Here is a 24,813-nt window from a genome sequence, read left to right as displayed (position 1 = left end):
TAGAGTCATATGCCTGTATTATGCCTTACCCTGATAAAAAGTGGTTCTGCATCTTAACAAATTCACCCAAGGTAGATATGACTATCCCCAGATAATTATGGATGAAGAAACCGAGGCTCAGAGGTTAAGGGACTTTACCAAACAATTAGAATATCCTGGATTCAAGACCCCTCTTCAGACTTTCTACCCTGACGCTTAGTGTTCTTGACCCAGAATCAATCTTTAATTCTATAGGGAAGAACTTGGTTTCATCAATATTTTCAATTGGAAACCCTTCTAATTAAGCCATAATGTAGTCTAATATTTAGTATTTGGGCTTGATAAATAATTGCGAAGATAATTAAAAAATTTGCAAACTGTTAGGTGTTGCCCACTTTTTAATCAAGTCATATAGGTTAGTAATAGCTCAAAGAACATCTTAGCAATGGGGGGAAGTCTTCATTTAACTCAGCATTCACCATTTATTTCAATAAATGTATTCTGCAATTCCCGCACATTAACTACTTTGGCTCTGAGATTAACCTTTCCTGTTTGGTTGTGCCTGACCTCAAAGCATCCCAAATTACTCAAAGCAATTCTGATGGCTTTAATTTATGAGAACACCTTCAAATATTCATCTTTTAAATCCTGAAAATGATTATCCCTGCAAAACAGTGGCTCTCTTTTTAATCTTAGCTGATAACTCTGATTAAACACATCCAAAGGCTGATTACCCCCACTGCGGTTAATGCCAGTGTCACAGCTAACTACTTATTTCACAGCAGGAATTGCCTTGAGAGCCCATTTACATTCTTACCCAGAATTGATTTACACTGTTATTTCCTATTGATCACATAGGCAAAAGAAGGTGTAGATGGTGTCCTCTGAAGGCCTACTAAGATCTCAAATAACGCAAGCCAAGCACTGGCGCTTATTCTACGCTCAGCTAGTAATACAACAGTGTAAATACTAGCTACTTCCAAGATGTCGTTATTTTTAGAAGACTATTTACTATTAGAGTCATTTAGTTATTTCATCACAAAGTCACTTGAAGATGGAATCTATGTTATTACAATGGGTAAAAAAAAGAGAGAGGACATAAAGAAAGTAATCTCAGTGTAGGTTATCTTGGTGCCACGTGGACAAGTTAATCAAACTCTGTCTCCCTATGCTTTCTTGCACTGCTAGAGTCTTTGAGCAAGCAGCATGGCTGGTGACAGGATAACGGAGGTGCTGCAATGGTAGCAATACCAGCTCTGCAGATTTCTGGAATCACGTAGTCCCATCTTGAATGTCTTCTTGGTTGGTTTCCTGCCATGGGGGCTATGAGTACCACAAAGACAATGCCTTCATTAATTCCTCCAGTAAATATGTATCAAAAGCTATGAGCTTGGCTCTGGATACTATGTCAGATAGTAAGGATATCAGAGGCGAACAAGAGTATAGGACTTCCCTCTCCTTAAACTGTTACTCTGTTTGAGAAGGTAAGGAATAAACAAGTAAACAAATACTAACTGTGAATATGCCACAAAGGAAAAGAAGAGCATGTCTGAGTTCTCTTCAAAGAAAGCCCTAATCTGCAACCCAAAAGGATGTCTATGTTATGTAGCAAAACGTGCCTAGGGTAAGGAATCAAAAGGCAAAGGTTCTGCTCAGGATTCCACCACTGTCTAGGTCAATGATGCTCACACCTGAACTTGCATCACAGTCACCCAGAGAGTTTGTTAAACCACAAAGTGTAATTCCGTAGATCTGGGGTGGGGCAAAGGAATTTGCATCTCTAACAAATCCCCAGGTGCTGCTGCTGCTCCAGGCAGTGCATTTTGAGAACCACTACTCTGGGTCTTAAAATCTTTCTGCCCTTTTCACTTCCACATTCATCATAAGGATCACTAAGGAGATAAAACGTATAAAACTGCTTAATATAAATGAAAGGGGTGGTAATTACAAAGAAATAGATTCAGATAGTAATTAAATGCCTAAAGCACTTAAGGAAAATGAACCAATCAGAGCTGGTTTTAGGAGGAACAAGCCCATGTCTCTCTTCAGGAAGGAAGATGGTTTTATGTTCTTCAAAAGCCACTTTTCTCTTTGTGTAATATAAGTCATTTAATTATGGAAGGGGCTCATGAGGGCCCTCAGATCTCCATCAAAGCCTGACAGAGTCATATTCGTGACGGCATGCCCACTCCACTGCCTTCACAATCCGACACCTGCTGATGGAGCCCATAATGGCTGAAATCAGGTCACCCATCGCAGAGGACTAACTCAGAACCATCTTATGAGTTACCTACTCTAGAAACTGAATTTACTCAGGTCTACAGGCTCCCTTTCAACATATTAGCTACCACCCACTGCAGGAAGCAAGGAATAAAGATTTATTGCCTAATACTTTAGTGGTTTGAATTAACTCTCCCTTCAGAGACTTGACTTATTCACTTTCCAGTTCTGGCCCTACTGAGAAAAATGACCATTTTTTTCCAAGATTTTTTTTTTTTTTCAAGGTGGCCTTATCAAAAGATTTAAAAGGCTTCAGATCATCCTCCCAAGGTGACGTTCTATTGAGGCAACAGAATCAAGAGCTGTCCCAAGAAACAGACGGCAGGTATTTTAGTCCCACTTTTGTCGACAGGGATCTAAATCACATACATTCAATAAAATTCAATAAATATTTAACCTCTCTGAATCTTGGCTTCCTCCTTTATAAAAAATAGGGATTGCCAAAGACCGGGAATTGGCAAAATCTTTCTGCAAAGGCCTGACAGTAAATGTTCCAGGCCTTCTAGTCATACAGTTCCTGTTGCAACTACTTGACGCTATCCCGTGAAAGCAGCTATAGACAATACACAAACGAATGCTGTATTCTAATAAAATTTTATTTATAAAAAACAGGCAGTCAACACCTGCCATAGACTCTCGCCCTAATCAGGTGATACTTGAGCTATCTGCCATGGTCCTAACATGGACATAGTTTGTTACTGGAAGCAACAAATTTAACCACTCTGTACCTGAATTTCCCTTTGTGTTGAAAGAAAATACCATTACTTGTCATGTCACTTGCTCATAGAAATTTCTAAAGGACTGATGAGCTAATGTTTCAAAGTATTATGATTTCTTGATGAAGGGCACAGGAGAAGTATTAATTATTATCAACTGTACCTTTTAAGCTACCATCATCTGATTATTATTGTACCTGGAAATACAATGAGGATTCTGATTCATATCATTCTATGATGTTCTAACATGCTATACTATGGTCTCTCACCCTATAGTCTCCTTTCAAATGATTAATAAAAACCTGTGAGTTGGAAGCTAATATTACTCTTCGATATCTTCCAAAGAGTAAATGGAAGGATAAAAGAAACAGATCCCACCATTTTATATACAGATTTTAATATTTTTCCATTTATCATTCATGATTATTCAACCTTAAAGCCTAAAAATGGAGCATTCTCAAGAAATAGAAGAGACATGGGAGCTATGCCAAAAGTCATTAAATAAAGTTGATATGGTTTCTTTATTTTTATTTGTTCACCCTTAGGAGAAGTGCCATTAAAAGTAAATTCCTTAAATGAGAGACTTTGGAATTAGATATACGTTAAAATATGATTTAAAAATCCTAAGGGATAATTAACACTAATTTCATCATTTCTCAGGGATATTCACATAAAATGTCTTTTACATCTTACCCATCACCAATTATCAACCAATCTTCCACCTTTAACAAGTAATTCATCTAGTAGATATTTCTCTGGTACCCATTATATACAATGGACTGACAGAAAGGTGGAAAACTTGTACGTATAACAATAAAAAGTAGTGAAAAGTGCCCTCAGGTGTTAACAAGCTGTATTCATGAGTTTGAAGGAAAAAGAAGTTCCTTTGACTGAGTTGATAAGGAAGATTTGTTTTATGAGAGAAGTGATACTTGAGTTGAGTCTGGAAGACAGGAAAGAGACAAAGAGCTTTCTAGATGGCCCCAAATACAGACTCCAAGCCCAGGCACATGACTGTGAGCAATTCAGATCATGTAAAAGCTTGTTAGTTCAGGATATGGCAGTAAATCATGGAAGGCCCAAGGTAATCAGGCTAACAAGTCTATGTTTAAGGAAACACCCATCCAAGGATTTTGAGAGGAGAGGAGTTAACACATTCTGAGCCCTTATAATGTTTCAAACATTTCTCTAACCTGTATGGACACAGCAATAAGTGTAAAGACACAGGAAAAAAAAAATCTCCACCCTCATTTTCATAGGGGGAGACAGACAAAAAACAAAATCAATAAGTAAATGATACCACGTATTTGAAGGTTAAATACTACAGATAAGCAATTATAAATAAAGCAGAAAAAGCAATTATAAACAGGTTGGTTAGGGCAATATTGGAAGTTACATTTGAGCAAGCGTTTGAAGTAGGTGAGGGAGCAAGCCAGGGAGGTCTGTAGAAGAACAGAATTCCAGGCAGAAGGAACTCTAATGCAAACGCGTTACAGATCAGCAAAGCAACCTGTGTGAGCAAGGAAGAGGACAGAGGGAGATGATGTCCGAGACGTAAGGAGAGCCACACCACTTAGTCTTACAGACAATCATGAGGACTCTGGATTTAGGAATATTAATCTACCAGCACTGGGCAGAATGCATTGGAGGAGGGAAAAAATTAGTAGAAGCAACATTTGAAAAGCCATTTTCCAGGTGACAAGTTCTGAAACTACTCATTTGCTCATTCATTCATTCACATTAATTCAGCACATATTCAGGAAACACTGTGCTATATATTGACACTAAAACTGTGACTGATGGACAAATTCCCCCCACATGAAGTTGACCCTTTGGTGGGATGATGATAGTACGAATAGGAAGGTTCCACATGTTGATAAGCTTCTAAAACTCTATAGGTATCTAAATTTCATTATGAATCTAATATTGTAAAAGAGAAGATCCCAAAAGGTCCAACTGTATAAACAGTCCTTAGTCTATTTCTTAAGTCATTTCTTTAGCAATCTCCTTTAATGAAATATTAGCCAATATTCTTTCCACTCTTACAATTACTTTTGAAAAGAATGATCGGACATTCCACATCAAGAGAAATCAAAACATCCAAACAATGAAGAATAAACGAAATCTCTGAGGCTTATCTTTCCACCAATTATGATGAGTCACAGAAAATAGATGACAAACATGATTAATTCAAATACAAGCATTTAGGAATAGATTAATTTAGCAAGCATAAAAAAACCAAAGACTTGTTCGAAATTACCAAGTTCGTCTGTAACCTAGACAATAGTGTTTTCCAAACAAATTGCTGATGCATGAAGATATTATCAATGGTGGCTGGATGACTGGCTTTAGTACCCCCATAATGATAAACCCGCTGTCACAGAGGACAGATAGGAACTAGTTTCTGCTGTCAAACTGTCATGGAATTATTAAATATGGAGGGGGAAAATGACCCAAGCAGTATGTAATGAGCTCCTTTTCATTCTCTTTCTACAAAAGCACATCTGTGGATTGTTAATGACTCTGAAATGGATGAACCAAATTGATGAGAAAGAAAAACATCTTTCAGGGATAGGAAAAGGGGAAATGAACACACACACACACAATGTTTATAAAATATAATTTAAAATATAAAGGCTTGTGAAAGTACTGTGGAAAACTATAAAGTGGCATACAGATGTAAGCTATTATTATGCATTTCCATATTGCTTGATTGCTTTCCCTGCTCTTTATGTTTCTAATATAGATCATTAATCTTTCAAAATATAGAGAAATACCAAGACTTCTTCACAAGTAGTCTAGTGTGTGACTTTCGTGAGGTGGCACTGCCATCCCAAATCTGGCCCTTTCTATGGTGCTGGATGATTTTCTTACTGGATGTGCCCTGTGGACTGTGCACAGTGACTTAAATGCGTATAAGACTCTCATTATCTCCGTTCACACAGATTGGTACCAAGTTTTGTGGACTGACTTTTGTTAACTAGAGTCCCTGTGCCACAAAGACTCAGTTGGCCTGGGGGTGCCCAGGAAAGCCACACCTTAGCTCAAGGATATGACTCAATCATGAAACTCCTCAAGCGCAGGTCTTGGTGTCATTGGTCTTCATACCTCCCTCAATAACCCTCAACTAAGCTGGACGACTTAGAGATGTCAGACCGGAGCAAGCACATTAGACAAAATCATCATGGCATTACCCATACACTAAGGCCACCATTTTATTTGGTCATAGTTAGTGATACTGAGGTTATCTGTCTTCGGAAATCTCAGAGGTGAAGAATTTATTTGTGCTTTAATACATAAGAAAGAAAGTAGTAAAGCAGTAGGAAACCAGGCCTTATTCCTTAGTTTAAGGACAGACACAAGTCTGAAAGTAATCAATAACCTGCTTGTTCTCGGGTGGTATCAGTTAGCTATATCACAAAGGTAGTACGGTGTTAAAAAGAAAAAATGACCAATATTTGTAAACATAGAGACATATAATTCTGGAAAGGGAAATCACCTTTAATACTCAGGTTTTCTGACTCAAAGGGAGAACTGTTTGAAACACCACTGTACATAAAGGACTCTATGTGACATAAATATACATTTCAAGTGGGAGTGAGGGCCATTTGGCACATGATTTGGCTCTTTCACACAAGGTAAAAACACTAAGAAAGAAAGAAAAGTGAGAAGTCATTGAAGGAAAAATTAAACAGTATATAGCTGACTTGCATTCACTAGAACCCACTGTGAGAAATATAGAATGCAGTATTATAATGTGTATAAAGAAAAAATATCATTTTAATATATGACATTTACTACAAAACCTCAGATTTAAACATTCTTTAAAGTAATCTTGAAAATATAACACACTATCTCTCCACTCACACATATCCATAGGAAATTCATTCTTACACAACTTGTCTATACAGAGCCTAACAAGTATCCTACAGATTGTGTTATAATTTTTTAGTCACGTTTTCTCCACTACAAAAAAAAACAAAAAACAAAAACTCGGTTCATTTTTACATAAAATGTATTTACAGACCCAGGCAGTATCAGAAGAAGCAGATGAACAGAATAAACAATTAACTGGTGTCCCAATTTCCAGATCAATGAACACCTTAATGGTGCACTGAAACCCTTCACCTCCACCCGCCAAGCCCTGAAGATTATATGATTAAAAAATCTGTGCCTTTAACCAGCTCCTCTCTCAGTATTTTTATTCCACGCCACCCCACTTAGTTGGCTAAATGACTAGGCAACAAGGTCAATCAAATGCAATACTTCTCTCTATTCAAATAGAATGGAAATTTTGACCATTCCACATTGAAAGAGCAAATACATTCTCACACTGACAACCACATTCCATTGGCTTTTCCTGAAAGCAAAGTGTGACAGATGCCTTGGCTGTAATTGCCAATCAGCCTTTACATGGCAGCTGAAAACACAATATATCACTTTGATCTCCTTTGCTCTAAACACATCCACAATCAAGAAACCTGAACAAGGAATAAGAAATTGGCATCATTTCCAGAAGCTGTCACTCCACAACCCTTTAAATACTATAATGTACATTTTGCTCATATTTTTATTTCTCTGTTTCAGAGACACTCTGTCGAAGACCTGAACAAAAATCACCTACACTCACATATTATACATATATATTTAAAGAAATATTTGGAGCACACATTTTATTACCAAGGACAAAATCCAAATATAAGCGCATTTAATTAAATATCACCACTACCATTTCCTTTTCCAGTTACACACTTGAGGGATAAAACCATATAAGCATGCTCAGCTGATCTGGAAACAGTGTTCACAAGAGCTGTACTCACATTTTGCAGGCAGGTCATAGCCACATGTGATTTTTGCATGTCCAGTCTCACAGCCGTTCAGGTTACGACATTCAGCCAGTAAACAGGGGCCAGCTGCTCTGTGAATACAGCCATCCACTAGGAGAGAGAGAAAAAAGTTAGCTCATTTTTGTCCTTTTGGAAGTAAATGCAAGTAAATGCAAAACTGGATACAGCAAGAGAAAAGGAACTCAATTTGTTCCTCTTGAAAATCACCGTAGTCTCATGGAAGAAAACCCATGATGTCCAATCCTCCAAACACTATGCTTTCATGTGTGTGTGTGTGTGTGTGTGTGTGTGTGTGTGTGTGGTGGACAGAGGTAGAAGGGTTACACAAGTCATGTAGTGTGCTGGCAAACATTAAACAACAGTTTTCTCTTGGGATGGGGGAATCCCTGATTTGTAGCCTTTTCCAACATCAATTGTGTAAATACCCCCACCATGTCCAATTTCAAACTATCAGCTTGAGGTCACTGAACACAGGGTGCAAAAGAAATGCTAATAATTCTGTCTCCCAAGCTGGTAAGTATTGCCTCCAACATACCACAAGTTATAGAAGAAAAAGGTCAAGAAGAAAGTGAAAACAACACTCTAAAACATCTGTACTCACCTCAAAACTGAGAGTAGAATTAAAGCCATTAAAAAAAACCAGACTTCTGAGCTCCCCCTCCCCCAACAACAGGACACAAACACAGCTGTGTCTGTGCAGGCTGACAGAGCACTAGACGACAGGCAAGGGTAGCTTGGGTCTTAGTAAATGCCCATAAAACCACCCTCACTCACCTGACAGCGACTAAGCCAAGAACTTCAGCTGCTCCTGCCCGCGCTCCACTAAATGAACAGCTTCCTGCCTTTCACCAACCCGAAGTCTCCTCAGTCCTCTGGCCTCTCATCCTCCCCCTTCACATCTGGCCCACACCTTGAGACTTGCCTTTTGAAAACACAAACCTAATGCTGTTGGAAATTAAAACTTTATATGACTGGATGGGGCGGGCGTGAGTGCACAGACGGAAGGCTCAAAGATCATATGCACACACATTCGGAAATTGAAAACTTGGGCTCTTAGTTGCTGTTGAATGGACCCTTTGGACTGAAAGGAAATGCAAGATAGCTAAACGAAGGATAAAGAGACAAAGAGGGAGAGAGTAGTAGTAAGCTGGGATGCGAAAATAAACCAGGATATTAGAGGTTAGAATATGTCCCCACGGGCCACAGCACCAGGTAACTGACCCAGAGAACCTTCAACATTCCAACGCTCATTCTTTCACTGTTCAGTCATACACATACTCACACATACAATTTTTCTCTTCCAAAAAGAGCTTAATAAATTTTGCTCCAACTCTTTCACATGGCAATTCTACTTTTTTAAAAAAATTATTCTACGGAATAATTAACACAAGTGCAAAAGCTATAACTCTAAGAATGTCAGAGTTGTTTATAATAGTGGAAACTTGGAACTTCTCAGAGAGCTAGTTAGATAAATCAAAATCCATCAATGCAATACTATTATGCAGCTGCTAAAAAGAATGGGCCAACTCTATATGTAAATAGTCCTAAACATGGAAAGATGCCGAAGTGAAATGTCAGGTTTAGAAGAGTATATATATCATATAGTCACAATTTTGCTTACAAAGCGATACACACACACTTATTATACAGATACATTTACACACACACACACGCACGCACCCTGAAGATATACCAAAATACAAAAAGTGACCATGAGATGGAAAACAGAGGGTAAGACTATTAGTAAAAAAAAATTAGGTCCTAATTTATGTTTCAATTTTTTTTTTACAAGACCTTCAGGAGAAGTATTTTAAATTGAACATTTTTTTCTTGGCAAAGAGATAATAAGTTACTTAGTTTGAAATGGATAATTAAAATAGGATTTGCTAGTATCTTTGATCATATGATGTCAAATATTATCTGCATTATTTAGATTGCAGTATAATGCAGTTTGTAGATACCTAATTCTCAAAATCTTCATGCTATACCAGCATTGATGAGTGCATTAGAGCAATGAAAGAATGGCTGAAGAGCTATCTAATAATAATGACCTCAGTTTAAATTTCTTGAGTGCATCTATATATGCCAGCCACTGTACTCAGGACAACCTTATCAGTAGATACTAAGTTTATCATCTCCATTTTATAGAAGCTTATAAGACGTTAGTAACCTCTCAATGTTCACAAAATATTGGCAATGTGATTCAAAACCTTAGGTTTGGGGATACCTGGGTGGCTCAGTCGTTAAGCATCTGCCTTCAGCTCAGGTCATGGTCCCAGGGTCCTGGGATCAAGCCCCGCATCGGACTCCCTGCTCGGCAGGAAGCCTGCTTCTCCCTCTCCCACTCCCCCTGCTTGTGTTCCCTCTCTCGCTGTCTCTCTCTTTCTCAAATAAATAAATAATCTTTAAAAAAAAAACCAAAACAACAACAAAATCCCCTTAGGTTTGTCTGATATAGCAACCATACCCTTGCCCACTATAATTCACAGCCTTCAGGATCTGAATCCAGGTAGTCTTACCTCAATCCCTGCATGTGGCATGTGGAACCACCATATTACATTGCCCTTCAGTTTCCATCAATTCTACTTATGAGCTGTAATGATTATATAATCACATGCACAGATTTCCAACATGCAGTTTTGATGAGTCTATACTCATGTAACCATGATACCAATAAAAATGCAAAATGTTTCCGTCAACCCAAAAAGTTCTCTTGCGCCCTTTCCATTCAATTTCCCTTCTCACCCCACAAAGAGAGCCCCTTTTCTGATTTCAATCACCCTAGCTACGTTTTGCATGTTATATAGCTTCAAACTTCATTTTTGAGATTCATCTGTGTTGTTGCATGCCGTGTACTTCATTCCTCTTTATTCCTGAGTAATATTCCACGGTTGAAAATACCATAATTTCTTTATCCATTCATCTATAAATAGGCAGTGGCGTATTTGCAGGTTTTAGCTATTGTGAATATATCTGCATACCTGTACAAGTCCTTTTATGGCTATATGTTTTATTCCCTTTGGACAAATAAATATGAATAAAATTGCTGGGTCAGTATATATTCTACTCTATAAAGAACTAATATGCAGTTTTCCTAAGTGATTATACCAATTTACATGTATCCCCAGCAAAGTCTGGGAGTTCAAGCTTTGACAATCCTTTGGTGTTGTCAGCCTTTTTAATTTGAGCAATTCTAATGGATATAAAGGAGTATCTCACTGTGATTTCAATCTGCATTTCCCTGATGATTAACGATGTTAAGTATCTTGCCAAGTGCTTCTTGGTCATTTATATATATTCTTTTTGGAAATGTCTGCTCATGTCTTTTGCTAATTTTTATTGTCTTTTTATTACTGAGTTTTGTTAAATCTGCTATTAGGTTCATCCAATTTTTCTTTTTAATTTCAGAGATTTATTTTTTAGATCTTGAGATTTTCCTTTGGTCCTTTATCTTACAGTTTTCATATTACTCCTGAATTTTCCCATCTCCTCGTCCATTTTTTCATGTAAATGCCTTCACAGATTCTGCATAGTGATTTTCACATCCTATCTGACAATTCCGGTATCTATGTCAGCTACTAGTTTGTTCATATTGACTGACTTTTCCCAAGACTCTGGGTCATATTTTCTTGTTCCTTTGCATGTCCAGTAATTACTGATGACATATAAACACCGTAAATATATTGAAAAGGCTTTAAATTATATTATCTTCCTCCAAACAGCACTGAAGTTCACTCTGGCAAGCAGTTAAATTACTGCCAGGTAATAGGGAGGTGTAAGTTTAGGCTTTGTTAAGGCAGGTTTATTCCAGTCTTTCCCTTACTTCTAGGATGTGGTCTTTACTCCTAAAGCATGAACCTTCCAGAGCTTCAATAGAAAACCCAAGTGTTTATCAATTCCCTCTAACTCGAGGGAACTAAAATTCTAAACTCCATATCCCTGAAGTGAGAAAACGAATGTTCTGCACAGTTCTTTCAGCTTTCTGGCTCTCGTTTTCTTCCTGGGCTCCTTGGACTCTTTATCTGTACATGTATGATTAAGGCTCTGCCAAAGATTATAGGTATTCATTTACAGATTAGGGGGGCTCCCTCTGTGTCTCTCTCCCTTCGGGAATCCTAATCTCAATTCCTAGTCGTTCTGACAACCCTGAATTCAGTCTTATGATTCCTAAAGCCAATAAAACTACTGTTTTTTCCTTGGAGCCCTATCAGCCACTTCCCATGTGGGGCATGGAGGACCCTTGGGGTCAAAGCCATTTAAATGTGGATCTCACCCCAGTGTGGTTTCCCTCTTTAGAAGGTAGAATCCTTTTTAGTTTCAGCTTGCTTTTAGTTGCTCTCTAGTGCCAATAAACAGTTTCTATCATTGCTTTTATATTTTGTCGAGAATTTTAAATTACTATTGGTGGGAAGTCTACTCTGATACAAGCTAGTCTGTCATTATCAGAAGCTGGAAGTATACGCTACATTTTCTATTGGCTAAAACATGATATCATATTATTTTAGAGCTATATGTGGTCTTTGGGAAAAGTACATGGGAGAAAAAAGGAAACGGCATTATCTCTTGTATCAATTCTGTACTTGAAAGTGGGTTGTTGTGTCTTTGAAAAACAAAAAATAAATAAATAATGTCTCTATATGCGCAAACTCTGTATGAGATTTTAAAATTCTCTAACCTATCGCCAATCCTTTTGCTTGACTTATTTTTCCTAAAATGCAAATCTGATTTCATCACTTCCATACTAAAGTAATGTTTGCTATTTCCCATACCTTACATTATGAAACTCTTATTTACAAATTATGGTCTTTAGACTCTTCACGAATGTGGCTCCAACCTAACCTCCCAACCTCACATCATCCCACTCTCACTCCCTTGTCATCATGTACTCTGACACATCTGAATCCTTACCATTCCCTAAACACAACGAGACTTCCTTTGCAAAGTACTCTCCACCCAGAATATCCAGCTACCCCTCCCCTGTTTCCTGCCTAGCAAGGTCTTTCTCATTGTTCAACTTCTAGCTCCAATGTTTCCTCCAAAAAGCCATCCACTACATTTACAGGACACAATAATGTCTTTTTATGTTCCCATATTCTGGCGTGTACCCTTATTTTCATACTTATAAACTGTTTTACAGCTATTATATAAACACAGCAGACTGGTTAAATGTGAGAAAGTCTCTCCTGCTTTAGTCATTCAGCTCCTTGAGGGTACAGGAGGTGGCTTATTCTTTTTATATCCCTAGTTATCTTTTTTAAAAAGACTTTATTTATTTGAGAGAGAGAGAGAGAGAAAGAGAGCGAGAGGGCACAACCAGGGGGAGCAGCAGAGGGAGAGGGAGCAGACCCCTGTTGAGCAGGGAGCCCAATATGGGGCTCCATCATAGGCCCCAGGGGTTACCCCAGGTTTGTTTTCTTTTTCTTTCTTTCTTTTTTTTTTTTTAAATAATACTGAAGAAGTAATCAGGGTAGTTAAATCCAAAGAACCAGAAATGGAAAAGCTAATTAAATACACAGCCACAATGTTGTGGTCACAAATCTAGTGATGAGCTTCCATATTAAAAGTGTGAACAGAGGAGCCTGGGTGGCTCAGTCCTTAAGCGCCTGCCTTCAGCTCAGGGCGTGATCCCAGAGTTCTGGGATTGAGCCCCATGTCAGGCTCTTCCGCTGGGAAGCCTGCTTCTTCCTCTCCCACTACCCCTGCTTGTGTTCCCTCTCTCGCTGGCTGTCTCTCTCTCTCTCAAATAAATAAATAAAATCTTTTTAAAAAAATTAAAAAAAATAAAAGTGTGAACAATTCACTGAATCTGAAAATTCACCCATTCACCCATTTCCCTCGGGTCTGGTGCAGCCCACTAGAAAATCTCCTCCTTTACCTTCCTTTAGGGTCTAAAAAGGCACCAGGCTGGGTAGTGGCAAGATGTGAGATGTACACAGCAGCACTTTTTCCATTTCTCCCACCCCCAGTCCCCAGGGGGGAGGGGATAGAGGACCAACCGTCCTTACACTGCCATACAAGGTATTCAGTCTGACCCAAAATGTCTAAAACCAATTGCAACCAAAAAACAAAAAACAAAAACCAACCAAACAAAAAACCCAAGACCAAAAGTCTAAATGAGAAACAAAACCTGAGCACAATTTTCCAGAGAGCAATAGGACTACCAATGCCGCTTATCCTATAAAAGAAATATTCACATAGGAAAACAGAAAAGATGACTAAGCTCCATAAATAAATATGTTCACTGAAGTCCACTTATTTTTCTTTCTGGTTATATAGCTAGAAAGCAATTCCCAGCCTCCTTTATAGTGAGGTCCTGTGAGGTCATGAGTTTGAGTTCTGTTCAAAGGAGTATCAGTAAAAATGATGTAACTACTTCTATGTCCAAACCCTAAAACTCCTTGCACCCAGTCTCATCTTCTGTTCTCTTCAGGCTGCATGCAGAGGATGGTACAGCAACTAAACAGAAAGTACCTGAATCCCTAAATGACGGTGTGGAACAGAGCTCCACCTCACCCCTACTTCCCATATTGGACTGTCAATCCGGGGATAGGCAAAATTTTATTGTGCAAAACCACTGAGATTTGGGGATGTTTGTAATAGTAGTTTGCCTTGACTGATACTTTTACTACTACTTTAAATACTCCAGTGATAATTTTCATTCAGCTTGATTACTGCTATTTTTTAAACTTGTATGCCAAAAAATTTTTAGATTTTACTACTAGAATGAACATATTATCTTAGCCAATTTCATTTCCTGAAGTATGCCTCAGAATTCTTAATCATGCTAGACACCAAGGACTCCATGAACACCAAATCCAGCCTGTCCTATTCATTCAAAGAGTTGTTCCCCTCGTTTTGTGATCAAAACCAGACTAACAGAAGATAAAGGCTGAGGACTGCCTAAAAAACTGTCTATGGTATGATCAGCTAGGAATGGAGTGAACACTGAGGTCACTCAGAGAGCTGCTCTTCATCAGGACTAACAGGAGTCTGGCAGCAACTTCTTCCAAAAACCAGGTTTTCTGCTGTACTGACAATCCTGCTTTTACCATTCTGACAGCAAGGCCAAAATGCTTGCAGGCAGATGGTTAACTAAGGCAAGGGCCTTTGACTCCTGGCCTCTTTCCTCCAGTTATCTAACAACATCTAAATCCAGACGACTTCAGCCTATTAATTACACCATCTTGGGCAGGTTTCCTTACACCATAGCCTAGAGAATTAGACTGTCTCCGGATGGGGTAGAAAGATGGGTTCTGGTTGTGCTTGAGGGGGAATTGTTCTTACTTTAGTCAGTAGTACCTGGGGGTGTAGAGTTTGAGTACGTTTTTAATAGGATAGTCTTAACCCACTATTTAAATAACTACAATGAAGACAAAAGAGATGGGATATGAAACCACATCAATTTTTCTGACCTAAGATTTATTTTACCCCATACATTCCAATCTGCCTCTCTGGCCTTCCCCAGGTAAATCTCCCCATATTATATACAGATGAATAAATTGATCCTGAAAATAGGAAAGAAAAAGCAAGCCACAAAGCACTGAACAGGAATCCATAAGATAGAGTGGACCAGTAAGTAAGTGTAAGAGCTAGCAAAAGAAGAACCAGGGAAGATTTCTAAATATGTGTTTTGAAAAATACTAAACACAGTATACAGCAAAATACAGTTATTTTATAAATTGGCCCTGTGAGCTCTCTTCTTTGTCTTACAAAGACAAAATTTTAAACAGTTTTTAGCAAGGGGGATTCTGAAGCTCTTAGATCTGTACATATTCATTTAATCTTCTTTTGTAAATAAAAGACAGTAACTTAATCTAAAAGCAGCCGCATGAATCACATTAGCCTGAAAAATAAGACTCTCATTGAATATATCTTTTAGAAGCCCAAGAGAATACAACAGAGTTCTTTCCAAATCAAATCAACATAAATTTATTAAACAAATACCTCACAAAAAGCATTCTGCAAGAAGCTGTGAAGAAATCAAATGATGGTAATAATATGTCACATCTTTTGAGGATTTACCATGTGCCTTCTGGTGTGCTAAGTGACTTGCAAGCTTTCCCTGTATAAAAGGCAGTGCTGCAAAGTGGAAGGAGGATGGTTCTAGAGTCAAAAGGCAGAGATTTGTGTCCCAGTGCCACCACTTTCGCTCCCCATACTTTCATTTTCTCATCTGCAAAATAGGGGCCCTTATAGGACCTCTCTTCAAAATCACAGGGTTTTTGTGAGCAAATGAGCTATTACATGACAACCACTCTGACCTGCTTGGCATGTAGCAAGCATGTAGTAAACACTGGTTACGTTATTACATGTTATCATCATAGACTTCTTGACAGGTAAGCTCTATTAGGATGACTACTTAACAAAGAAGAAGATGTTAAGGAGTTAGTGCAAGATCACACAGAAGCTGGGGTCAGAATCCAGGTTTGCTCAAACTTAATCTATATTCTTAATCCTTACTCTCTCTTACTGCCATTCATGCAAAGAAGTATGACCATGGCCCCTTCCCTTGGGAGGCAAGTGAATAGGACAGACAGGCTCAGAACCATACTTTGACTGAAATAAAAAGTAATCAGCAATATATAGAATATCTTAGTTATGGAGAGTATGCCTTTTAATAGATAAAAAAAAAATTAGAGGAATAGGCCACATGATAATGTGTTACTTTTTATAAAGTCCTTTGACAAAATGACCACATATTTCACTCTCGAAACAATCTTGCAAGGTGGTCCTGGACTTTATTACTTTTACCATTTTACAGCTGAAGAAACTCAACCAATGCAAGAGTAAATGTCTAAGGTCATCCACCTGTTAAGTGGCAGATATGAATTCAAGTTCCATTGCTCTTAAAGTGTGGTCAATATCACCTGGGAAGCCTGAAAAAAAAAAAAAAAAGTGGATTCCTAGACCCAACCTCAAATCTCAAGGATCAGTCTCTCTAATCGTGGGACCCCAGAATCTGCATTTAAAAATCTCAACGGATAGCACGGATGCACACAACCAACTGAGAACTTTTGAGAATCACTCCTCTATACGACCTTGTTTTCCTGACAAACCTCCAAAGAGCAGTGAGTGGTTGGCTCTGTGGCGAGTGATCTGAGAATTCACTGGAAGCACCAAGTCACAAGTCATGGCTCTACCAAATCAGAAGATCCCCTTTAATTTTAATTAGAGCTATATTCCCCCATGAGTCCTAATCAAATACTGAAAGAATCCCTGCCCTTAACAGTTCACTGTTAGAGCAGGCAGTGTTAACTGGAACTAGAACTGAAATCCGGTAACAAGTAGGATTTTTATTAAATGCTGTTTCGCTCAAAGATGATACAGTAGTCATGAAATGCCTTTGGTCTAAAGAGGTCCTTGGTTTATGGTCTCCAAAGTAAGGTCACAAGACATCCATACAGGGGATAGAAGAATATATTTAAACTTTTCTTGACATTTTTAATTTTTATCTAAAAAGATATGAATGAAGTTCAAGTTTACTAATATTTAGCACACAGACTGACAATAGCACTTGTACATAATTTACAAGTAAACACACACAATTTATAAGTTCACGCTCAAAAATTTTTACTGAGAAAGGTACATAATTAAAAAAAAATTTTAAAGTCAACAAAGTGATTAACAGGGCTCTAGAATCAAACTGCCAGACTCTATCACTTAGAGTTTCTGCATCTACATAATGGGTATAATATTAGTATCTACCTTCTACGGTTCTCATTCTGATTAAATAGGGTAACATTTGTACAGTGCTTAGCTTGAGTAGTGCCTGTATCAGTGCTCAAAGAATGTTACTGTGGTAGGTACTCCTACCAGTGCGATTGCTGCACAGAAAATTGTAACAATTATTCCCATCTTTGCACCATGTTCTTGGAAACGTGACTCTACAGCTGTTCCCATGAAGAAATGGAATCTGTTTCCCCACACCCTGAATCTAGGCTGATCTTGTAACTTGCTTTGGCCAAGAGAATGAGGCAGAAGCAACCCTGTGCCAGTTCTCAGCCTGAGTCTCAAGAGGCCTTTCACACTTCTGCTCAGCAACCATGTACATGAGCCGAGGCCAGCCTGATGAACAGAGACAAGCTATCCCAGCTGATGCCACCCTAGACTAGTTGGCCTCAACTTTCCTAGCAACTGACCACAAATACATATATGAGAACTGTCCATGAGAAGAACTGCCCAGCTTATTGGTGAACCTATAGAATTATGAGTTATATAAATAGTTGTTTTAAGCCACCAAACTTTGGGGGTGATCTGTTACACAGAAAGGCCAACATCATCAGAAAAAATACAAAGCAATAATCCATTCTCAGGTGATGATATAAAAGAAAAAGGTTAAATAGCTGTCCCAAACTCTTAGGAAAGAAAAACAATATAGCTGAAGTAATCGGGTGAAAAGTTGATTCCATTAGAGGTCACCTGTAGCCTGCACGGAAGATTTATGTGTCAGGTACTAAATAGCATCAGTGTTCCCTTTAGGGAGGAGAAGAAATATCTGTTAGAAAAAGCAATACAGTGACAAGGAGATCTACATCTTGAAGCTTCACAGATGCAAGGAATTAAGCTATCTGAAACAGCCTTGGGCTGACTTAAAAATTAACTTCTGTTATGAGCCACCTGATCTTGCTGGTCAGTTTGACTATGAGACCTGGGCTGTGATCCCCGCAGAAGATGACAAACGTAAGAGAATAAACATGGACACAAAAAGGAACCTGGAGGATTTGCAACCAAGGGTCACACACCTAGCTTTCTTCACCTCTAATCTAAAAGCTAAGGGACTGATCTTAAAAAATTAGGAGACGGGTCTTAAGATTCTAGGAGATAGAATTATCTAATTGTGCAGATACCCAAGAAACAATGACTTTTTTTTTCTTTTCTTTTCTTTTTTTCTTTCTTTTTTTTTTTATCTCTCTTGTTAAACTTGAACTCCCAAGTGAGGCTAAGAGAATATTTATCCTCAGAAACAAACAGACCTTCCAAAAATTTTCTTGGGAAAAATATGAATCGATGAGCTCTATCTCATCATTAGGTTTGAGACTGAGAAAGTCAAGTTGATTAAAATCCTACTCAGGTTATAAGAAAGATATATTTAGTCAACACTAACTTCATGGTAAACACATCACTTAAGACCTAACCCCATGCATCTCCTTCCACATATCCAAGCTCTGTCCTTAAGAAAGAAAGAAAGAAAGAAAGAAAGAAAGAAAGAAAGAAAGAAAGAAAGAAAGAAAGAAAGAAAGAAAGAAAGAAAGAAAAGTCCTTGACCAAAGAAAATGTCATTATGACATTGATTACTGGTTGTCTACCCACTATCAATTCTCATTTTCCCTACCAACAGAATCCCTATATTGACTGGGGTGGCTATATGCCCAACTAAAAACCTATATTTACCAGCAGCTCTTTCAAAAATGAAAAAGATATGAGTGACCAATTTAGATGGAAAGAGATGCCATTAAGTGCATTTCCAAGAAATCTCATTACAGAGGGTTTACTCATGCAGCAGATCAATCCATCTATCTATCTTATTATCTATTACTACTACTATTAGGCTTTCTTACTGTTCTCCTATTAGTAGTCTTTTGTACTGTTACACCTTTGAGACTTAAACTAGGTGGCCTGACTTCAATAACCATCTAATGAGAATGAACATGAAGGTTACACACTCTGGTATGGTAGAAAGAAGAGTTGGTAGGTGCCTGAATCTCTGATGGCATCTGTGGAGATGTCAAATTAGGACTACTTTTCATTCAATGAGAGAAAACAGTTTTTGTTAACGAGCATATGTCTCGTGTAAGTCACTATCTGGGGTGGGAATGGGACTTCTGTAACTTGGAACCTAATGCCATCTTTAAATGTTGTAGGCATGCATTTTAATTTAGCTGAGACATGTCCCTTGAAATTCCAGATGAGTAATGTTTCTTTGACTATTACAAAAGTATTAATTACTAAGAAATTCTGAGCTGACAAAACATTGGAAATGGAACAGGAGGCAAAACTCCCAACAGATCAATGGAGGGGGCCAGGGCAGTGCTGACCATACCACTAAAGAAGGAATGGAAGTTACGAGAACCTAGAATGTGCCAGTCAACAACCATGTGACCTTAAGATGGTTTATATTTTATCCGTTCTCAGCAGGGAGAGATATTCCCATCTGCAATAAGGCTGGATTTCCTCAAGTTAGTTTCTACTAAAGAATCCAGAGAAGACAATGAGGATCATATTTCTCTGGAAGTCCACAGAGATAGTCTGATGAAGGGTAAATCTGCCATCAGAGATGACAGGGATTTTCAGGCAAAGGATGTATTAGCTGGTGCCTCAAGAGCCCAGTAATAACCCCCTCTTCTTCTTCTTCATCATCTTCTTCTCCTTCTTCTTTTTTTTCTTCTTTCTTTCTTTCTTTCTTTCTTTCTTTCTTTCTTTCTTTCTTTCTTTCTTTCTTTTTTTAATTTGGAAAGTTTACTTGGGAAGAAAAAAAAAATGCAATTCAATTCTTATTCAAGGGCAACCACATTTCTCCAACCCAAGCAGAGACCCTTCTCGAGGAAATATGAAAAGGCAGGTCTTACCACTATATCACCTGAAAGAATAACTCCTCAAAATAATCTGCAAATCTGATGTTAATAGAGACTAAGCATTAATGGAAATTTTGACTTTAAGAAGAAATAATAACTGTGTTCCTGGGCAGCCTAATAGATCTGCTTCTGGAGCGTGGTTTTGCCTGGGTTAAAGGCATAGATTGTGCCCTTGTTTCTGGGTAGGTCTTCTTAATAGAGATTAGGTCAAACAGAAATGTAATGTCAGAGAGACCTCTCTCTTTCCAAGAAATAAAAAATGAGTCAACTTACATACTTCCTCTTCTATCAGAAACTTCCCAGTGGCTGGGGACACAAGTTCAACACTAGGGATGATGTAGGTCAATGTTAACAGATGCTTCTAAGACAACCTCATTTGTTTTATCAAAAAATGAGACCTATGGAGAAAGGTAATCTTTCCTCAAGGAATTCAGCTTTTAAACTTCAATCGTGTTATAGAATCTTTTCTCCTCATTTTCTTCCTACAAAGAAGTACATATGTCATTTTGTGGTTAATACTCCCACCTGCTTCAGGAAATACTAATGGTTTCAGGTAAGGTGATAAAGGATTAAAAATCTTTAGGACAAAAAAATCTCTCTGAACTTTCAATTGGTTGTCTGAAGGAAAATGATAAAAATCTGTCCCTATATGTGTTTTTGCAAAAATGTAAAATCTTGACATATACAAAAGAGAATCTTTGTTTTGGTAAATTAAACTATTTGCCACTTACTCTGCTTGAGTATTATAAGGACTAATGCCTCAGTGTATTGGTAGGTCAGGAGAAGAGATAAGTAACAAGTGGCCCCTTTTCCCAAAGTCCACACATGAAGACGGCATTTATTGCCCCAATCCAAATATCAACTTTCTCTTCTCCCATTATTTATTTTCAACAGGAGCTCCAAGGGATAATCTTATGTGAAGAAAAAATTTAAAGGCAAAAACATTGTGATCATTCTGTCAGGCAATGAAATTATTCTTTCTTTTTGACTTTTTTTTTTGGATTAAAGAAAAAGTTGAACACTTATTAAAGACTAATTTTTAGAAAAGGCTTGGCTCTTTTTTTTTTTTTTTTAATAGGAAAAATCCTATCAATGAAGTTTATAGTAGTTTACAATTGGGATGAAATCCCCTTATTTCTTTCCAGCAAAAATTCAATATATGTGCCTGCATGGATGAAGATTCTGCCTTAACAATTCTAAACTCAAATGGGAATATGCTAGTAAAAATTCTCAAGGAGAAAAAAAAAAAAGAAAAAAGCACCACATATCAAATTAAATTTTAGCATTAAAAAACAATATTTAACCTAAAATGATACGAGAACAGAATGAATAGTGTCACATGAAATTTCTGGAACTAAAACTTCATTCCCATGTACACATTTAAAATATTTCTAAATAAATAGGTTGAGATTGTTTTCTTCCAGAATAGGTTTCCACTTAAAAAGAAGAAAGATATTCAGAATTATTTCTTTTGGGAATAAAAGTAGCATTTTGCCAAGTGAAACCTAAAGGAGGGTCCTACTGCTCGTCTGACCCCCAGGTAGGCATTCAATCCCCAAATTCCAGGTCTATCTTACTTTAATGTCAGTTAAGCTCCCCACCTCCAGACCTCAAAGGTGCCTTCCTCCTACAAGGCTGCTGCCAAAGGAAAATAAATTTCTGGAAGCAAATGGAGCAAAACTTTCCATTTGTTTCCCCTTTTCCAATGCAGGCCTAGTCACTGGGTCCAAAGTGCTTGTTTTATGGCCTCTTCTAAGCAAACTCCTTCTAAACCTATGTGTTCTCTCTCCAAAATGCTGGAGGTTTCTCATCAGAATCATAAGTGAATGTGAAGAAAACTTCAGAAAGTTTTCTGCTAGGGAAAGTTCTATGTGATGAGAACTTTTGATTCACATGTTCACCCATTAAATTTTTTTTTAAAAAACGCAGGGCTGGACCAAGGGGTGGTGGCTGTGGGAGGGGGTAGGGTAAATGGGTTTCTCTGTGCCGATAAAGAAAGTTTTGTTCACTCTTCAAATTCATAGAAAAGAGGCTTCACGGAGGAGAAAGCCATGGCTTGGATAATCCTGCAGCTCATCAAAATGTCTATTTTCTTTTTCCCCAGTGGAACCATTTTGCCCCATCTAAAATGCTTGCGGGAGAAGTTAAAACAGGCCACATGTGCTTTCCTCCACAAAAGAGCCCTATATATTAACACAGCACACACATCCGACACCTCAAACGGTTTTGAAGAAAGCTGTGTTTATTATGTGGGCTTATGAAATAAAAAGTACAAACTTTCTCATCCTGGAAAAATATGCAATGAAATTTACAGCCAAAATAAGGAAGCTGTGCATAATGTAACACTTGGCAAGAATTTTAATCAGTGGATTGGCAAGGCTGGATGCAATACCTCAGCTCCTTTCAGACATGTCTGAGCTTTCTTAATTTAAATACCACGCACTGGGTCTGGGGAGAACATTTAGGAGACATTGTCCTTTCTGCAGGAATGCTGACGACCAATACAAGTGAACTGAGAAAGGAGCACTGTTGATGTGACAACAGTTTCAACCTCTGGGAATGGGAGATGGCAAGCGATAGACACACGGTTACTGTAGAGCAAAGCAACACAGATTTACATTATGATAAGGCATTCCAGCCACATTACTTTAAGCGGGCAAAGATGCTTCCAGGTATCAGTCTGACTCAGTTTGGCTCTAAAGAGCACAATTCTGGACTTTGTCAGAAGTTTTCATGCAGGACTATTGTTTTCCAGTTGGGAAAACAACAGAACTATCCAGTAGCCCTCAATTCCTGAGCAGCCTGACAGCAGTTCAAATGAGTTGAAAGTCAGGTCACATAATGTGGGCCCAAACTGACCATCACAGAAAGAGTTATAATGTGATGAAAAGCCCCAGGGAACCTATTAAATCCACCATCCTTGTCAGGATGGAATAAGAGCAATCCTCCCTCCACAGCCACAATTTTTAAAGGGTCCACTAAGAAAACATTTTATCCCTCTGCCATCTGCACAACACTCTAGCAATTAGTATCCAGTATATCTCATGAAATCTCAGGGACCAAAATATCAAGAAAGACTCAAAAGTCAAACGGTAGAGATGTAAAGTACACAGTATTTAGGATTAATTGTATCACATGTATGGAGTCTTTTTCTTTAAAAAAAAAATTATTTGAAAATATTGTATGTCCTTAAATTTGCAAATGAACCAAAGTATGGAAACAGAAGATGTTTAGAAATGTTCTACAATGACTCAGAACTGTAGAAGATAAACGAGGGATGGGGAGGACAGTTTGCTCCGCTGCACAGGAATCAAAGGTCAAGGGACACAGGAAGCCCCCAACTCTTTGTAAACTTTCCTGCTAAGAATGTTTTCAGAAATTAATTCAGAAATATGATCTGTTTAGAGAAAATGCTGATTATTTTTATGCTACAGTATTTCTTTGCTAGGTAATAAAGACTTTATATACATCATAAATATCAGGAACAAGTTATAATTCGGGAACTTACTGTGTTGTAAGTTCTGTGAAACCAGAAATTAAAGTGAATGCGGTTTGGGACACCATTGCTTCATCAATCATTGCTGGTGCACATTTGGCTCCTAACTCTCAATGGGAAGAAGAGAAAGCTGAACTCTTGGCAGAGATGGGAAACCATACCTCATGGACTGTGGTCATGGCCTACTTTAATGTGGGCCCTGTAGAAAAGGAATCTACGTGTTTTTATTGTTTTTGTTTTTTTTTTAAAGGACATTTAGGAGGACATATCTCCTTTTAGCAAATAGTATAATGACAATCTTGATAGTTTCTGTTGAAAATGAATATTGGAACTGATGAAAAATAAACCCAGTTTATTACCAGAGGGCTGAAGAAAATGGTACTTCCAAATTCATCTGCAGTACATGCTACCCAATAACACAGGGAGAATGCAAAAGGAAGTGTTTTTGAATGGAGAGATAAAAGTGCCCTGGAGAATTTCATGGCCAGGCCTAATGGCTGTGGGAGAAAACGAAATTCAAAGGATGGATATATGTAAGTTAATTATACTAGGGAAAATGGCTTGAGGGAATTTTTTTTTTAATAAACTAATTTAGGAAGCATGAAAATTATTTCAGTATGATTGATATTAGGTAAGAATGCTGGACAATTAAAGAAAAAAAACGTGAGACTTGAGTAATATAAAATCAGCAGGCATAGTATCTGTGGGGACTAGGCATTTCCAACTAAAGAGAAAGCAAAAAATATAATCAATTGGAAAGAGGAAAAAAGAAAGAAGATAATCACTACTTTTATATGTCTATTTCTTTATCAAAGTAATGCTTAAATATGTAATTCATTAGGTCAAGCCTTAGCACCCTTTTTTAAATTGTTTCTAATTCTTTGTAAACCTACCTCCTCCCGTCCCTTGATCCATACTAAAGT

At 37.9% G+C, this 24,813-nt stretch overlaps 1 protein-coding gene across 2 annotated transcripts in view; it reads right to left on the bottom strand.

The window, feature by feature from the left end:
* Nucleotides 1–24,813, bottom strand: part of MACROD2 (mono-ADP ribosylhydrolase 2) — a 1,878,458-nt gene that overhangs the window by 1,241,424 nt on the left and 612,221 nt on the right. For both annotated transcript variants that reach the window (XM_087853758.1, XM_045805705.2), the window contains exon 5: nt 7,796–7,912. In XM_087853758.1, coding sequence (XP_087709884.1) covers nt 7,796–7,912 — 117 coding nt within the window. The remainder of the gene's footprint in view (nt 1–7,795; nt 7,913–24,813) is intronic.

This window comes from Ursus americanus, chromosome 22 (genome assembly GCF_024610735.1).
Source record: "Ursus americanus isolate L20-20 chromosome 22, mUrsAme1.1.p, whole genome shotgun sequence".
Lineage (NCBI taxonomy): Eukaryota > Metazoa > Chordata > Mammalia > Carnivora > Ursidae > Ursus > Ursus americanus.
Note: the sequence above shows the minus strand (reverse complement) of the source record. Positions and strands in the feature narration are given on the sequence as shown.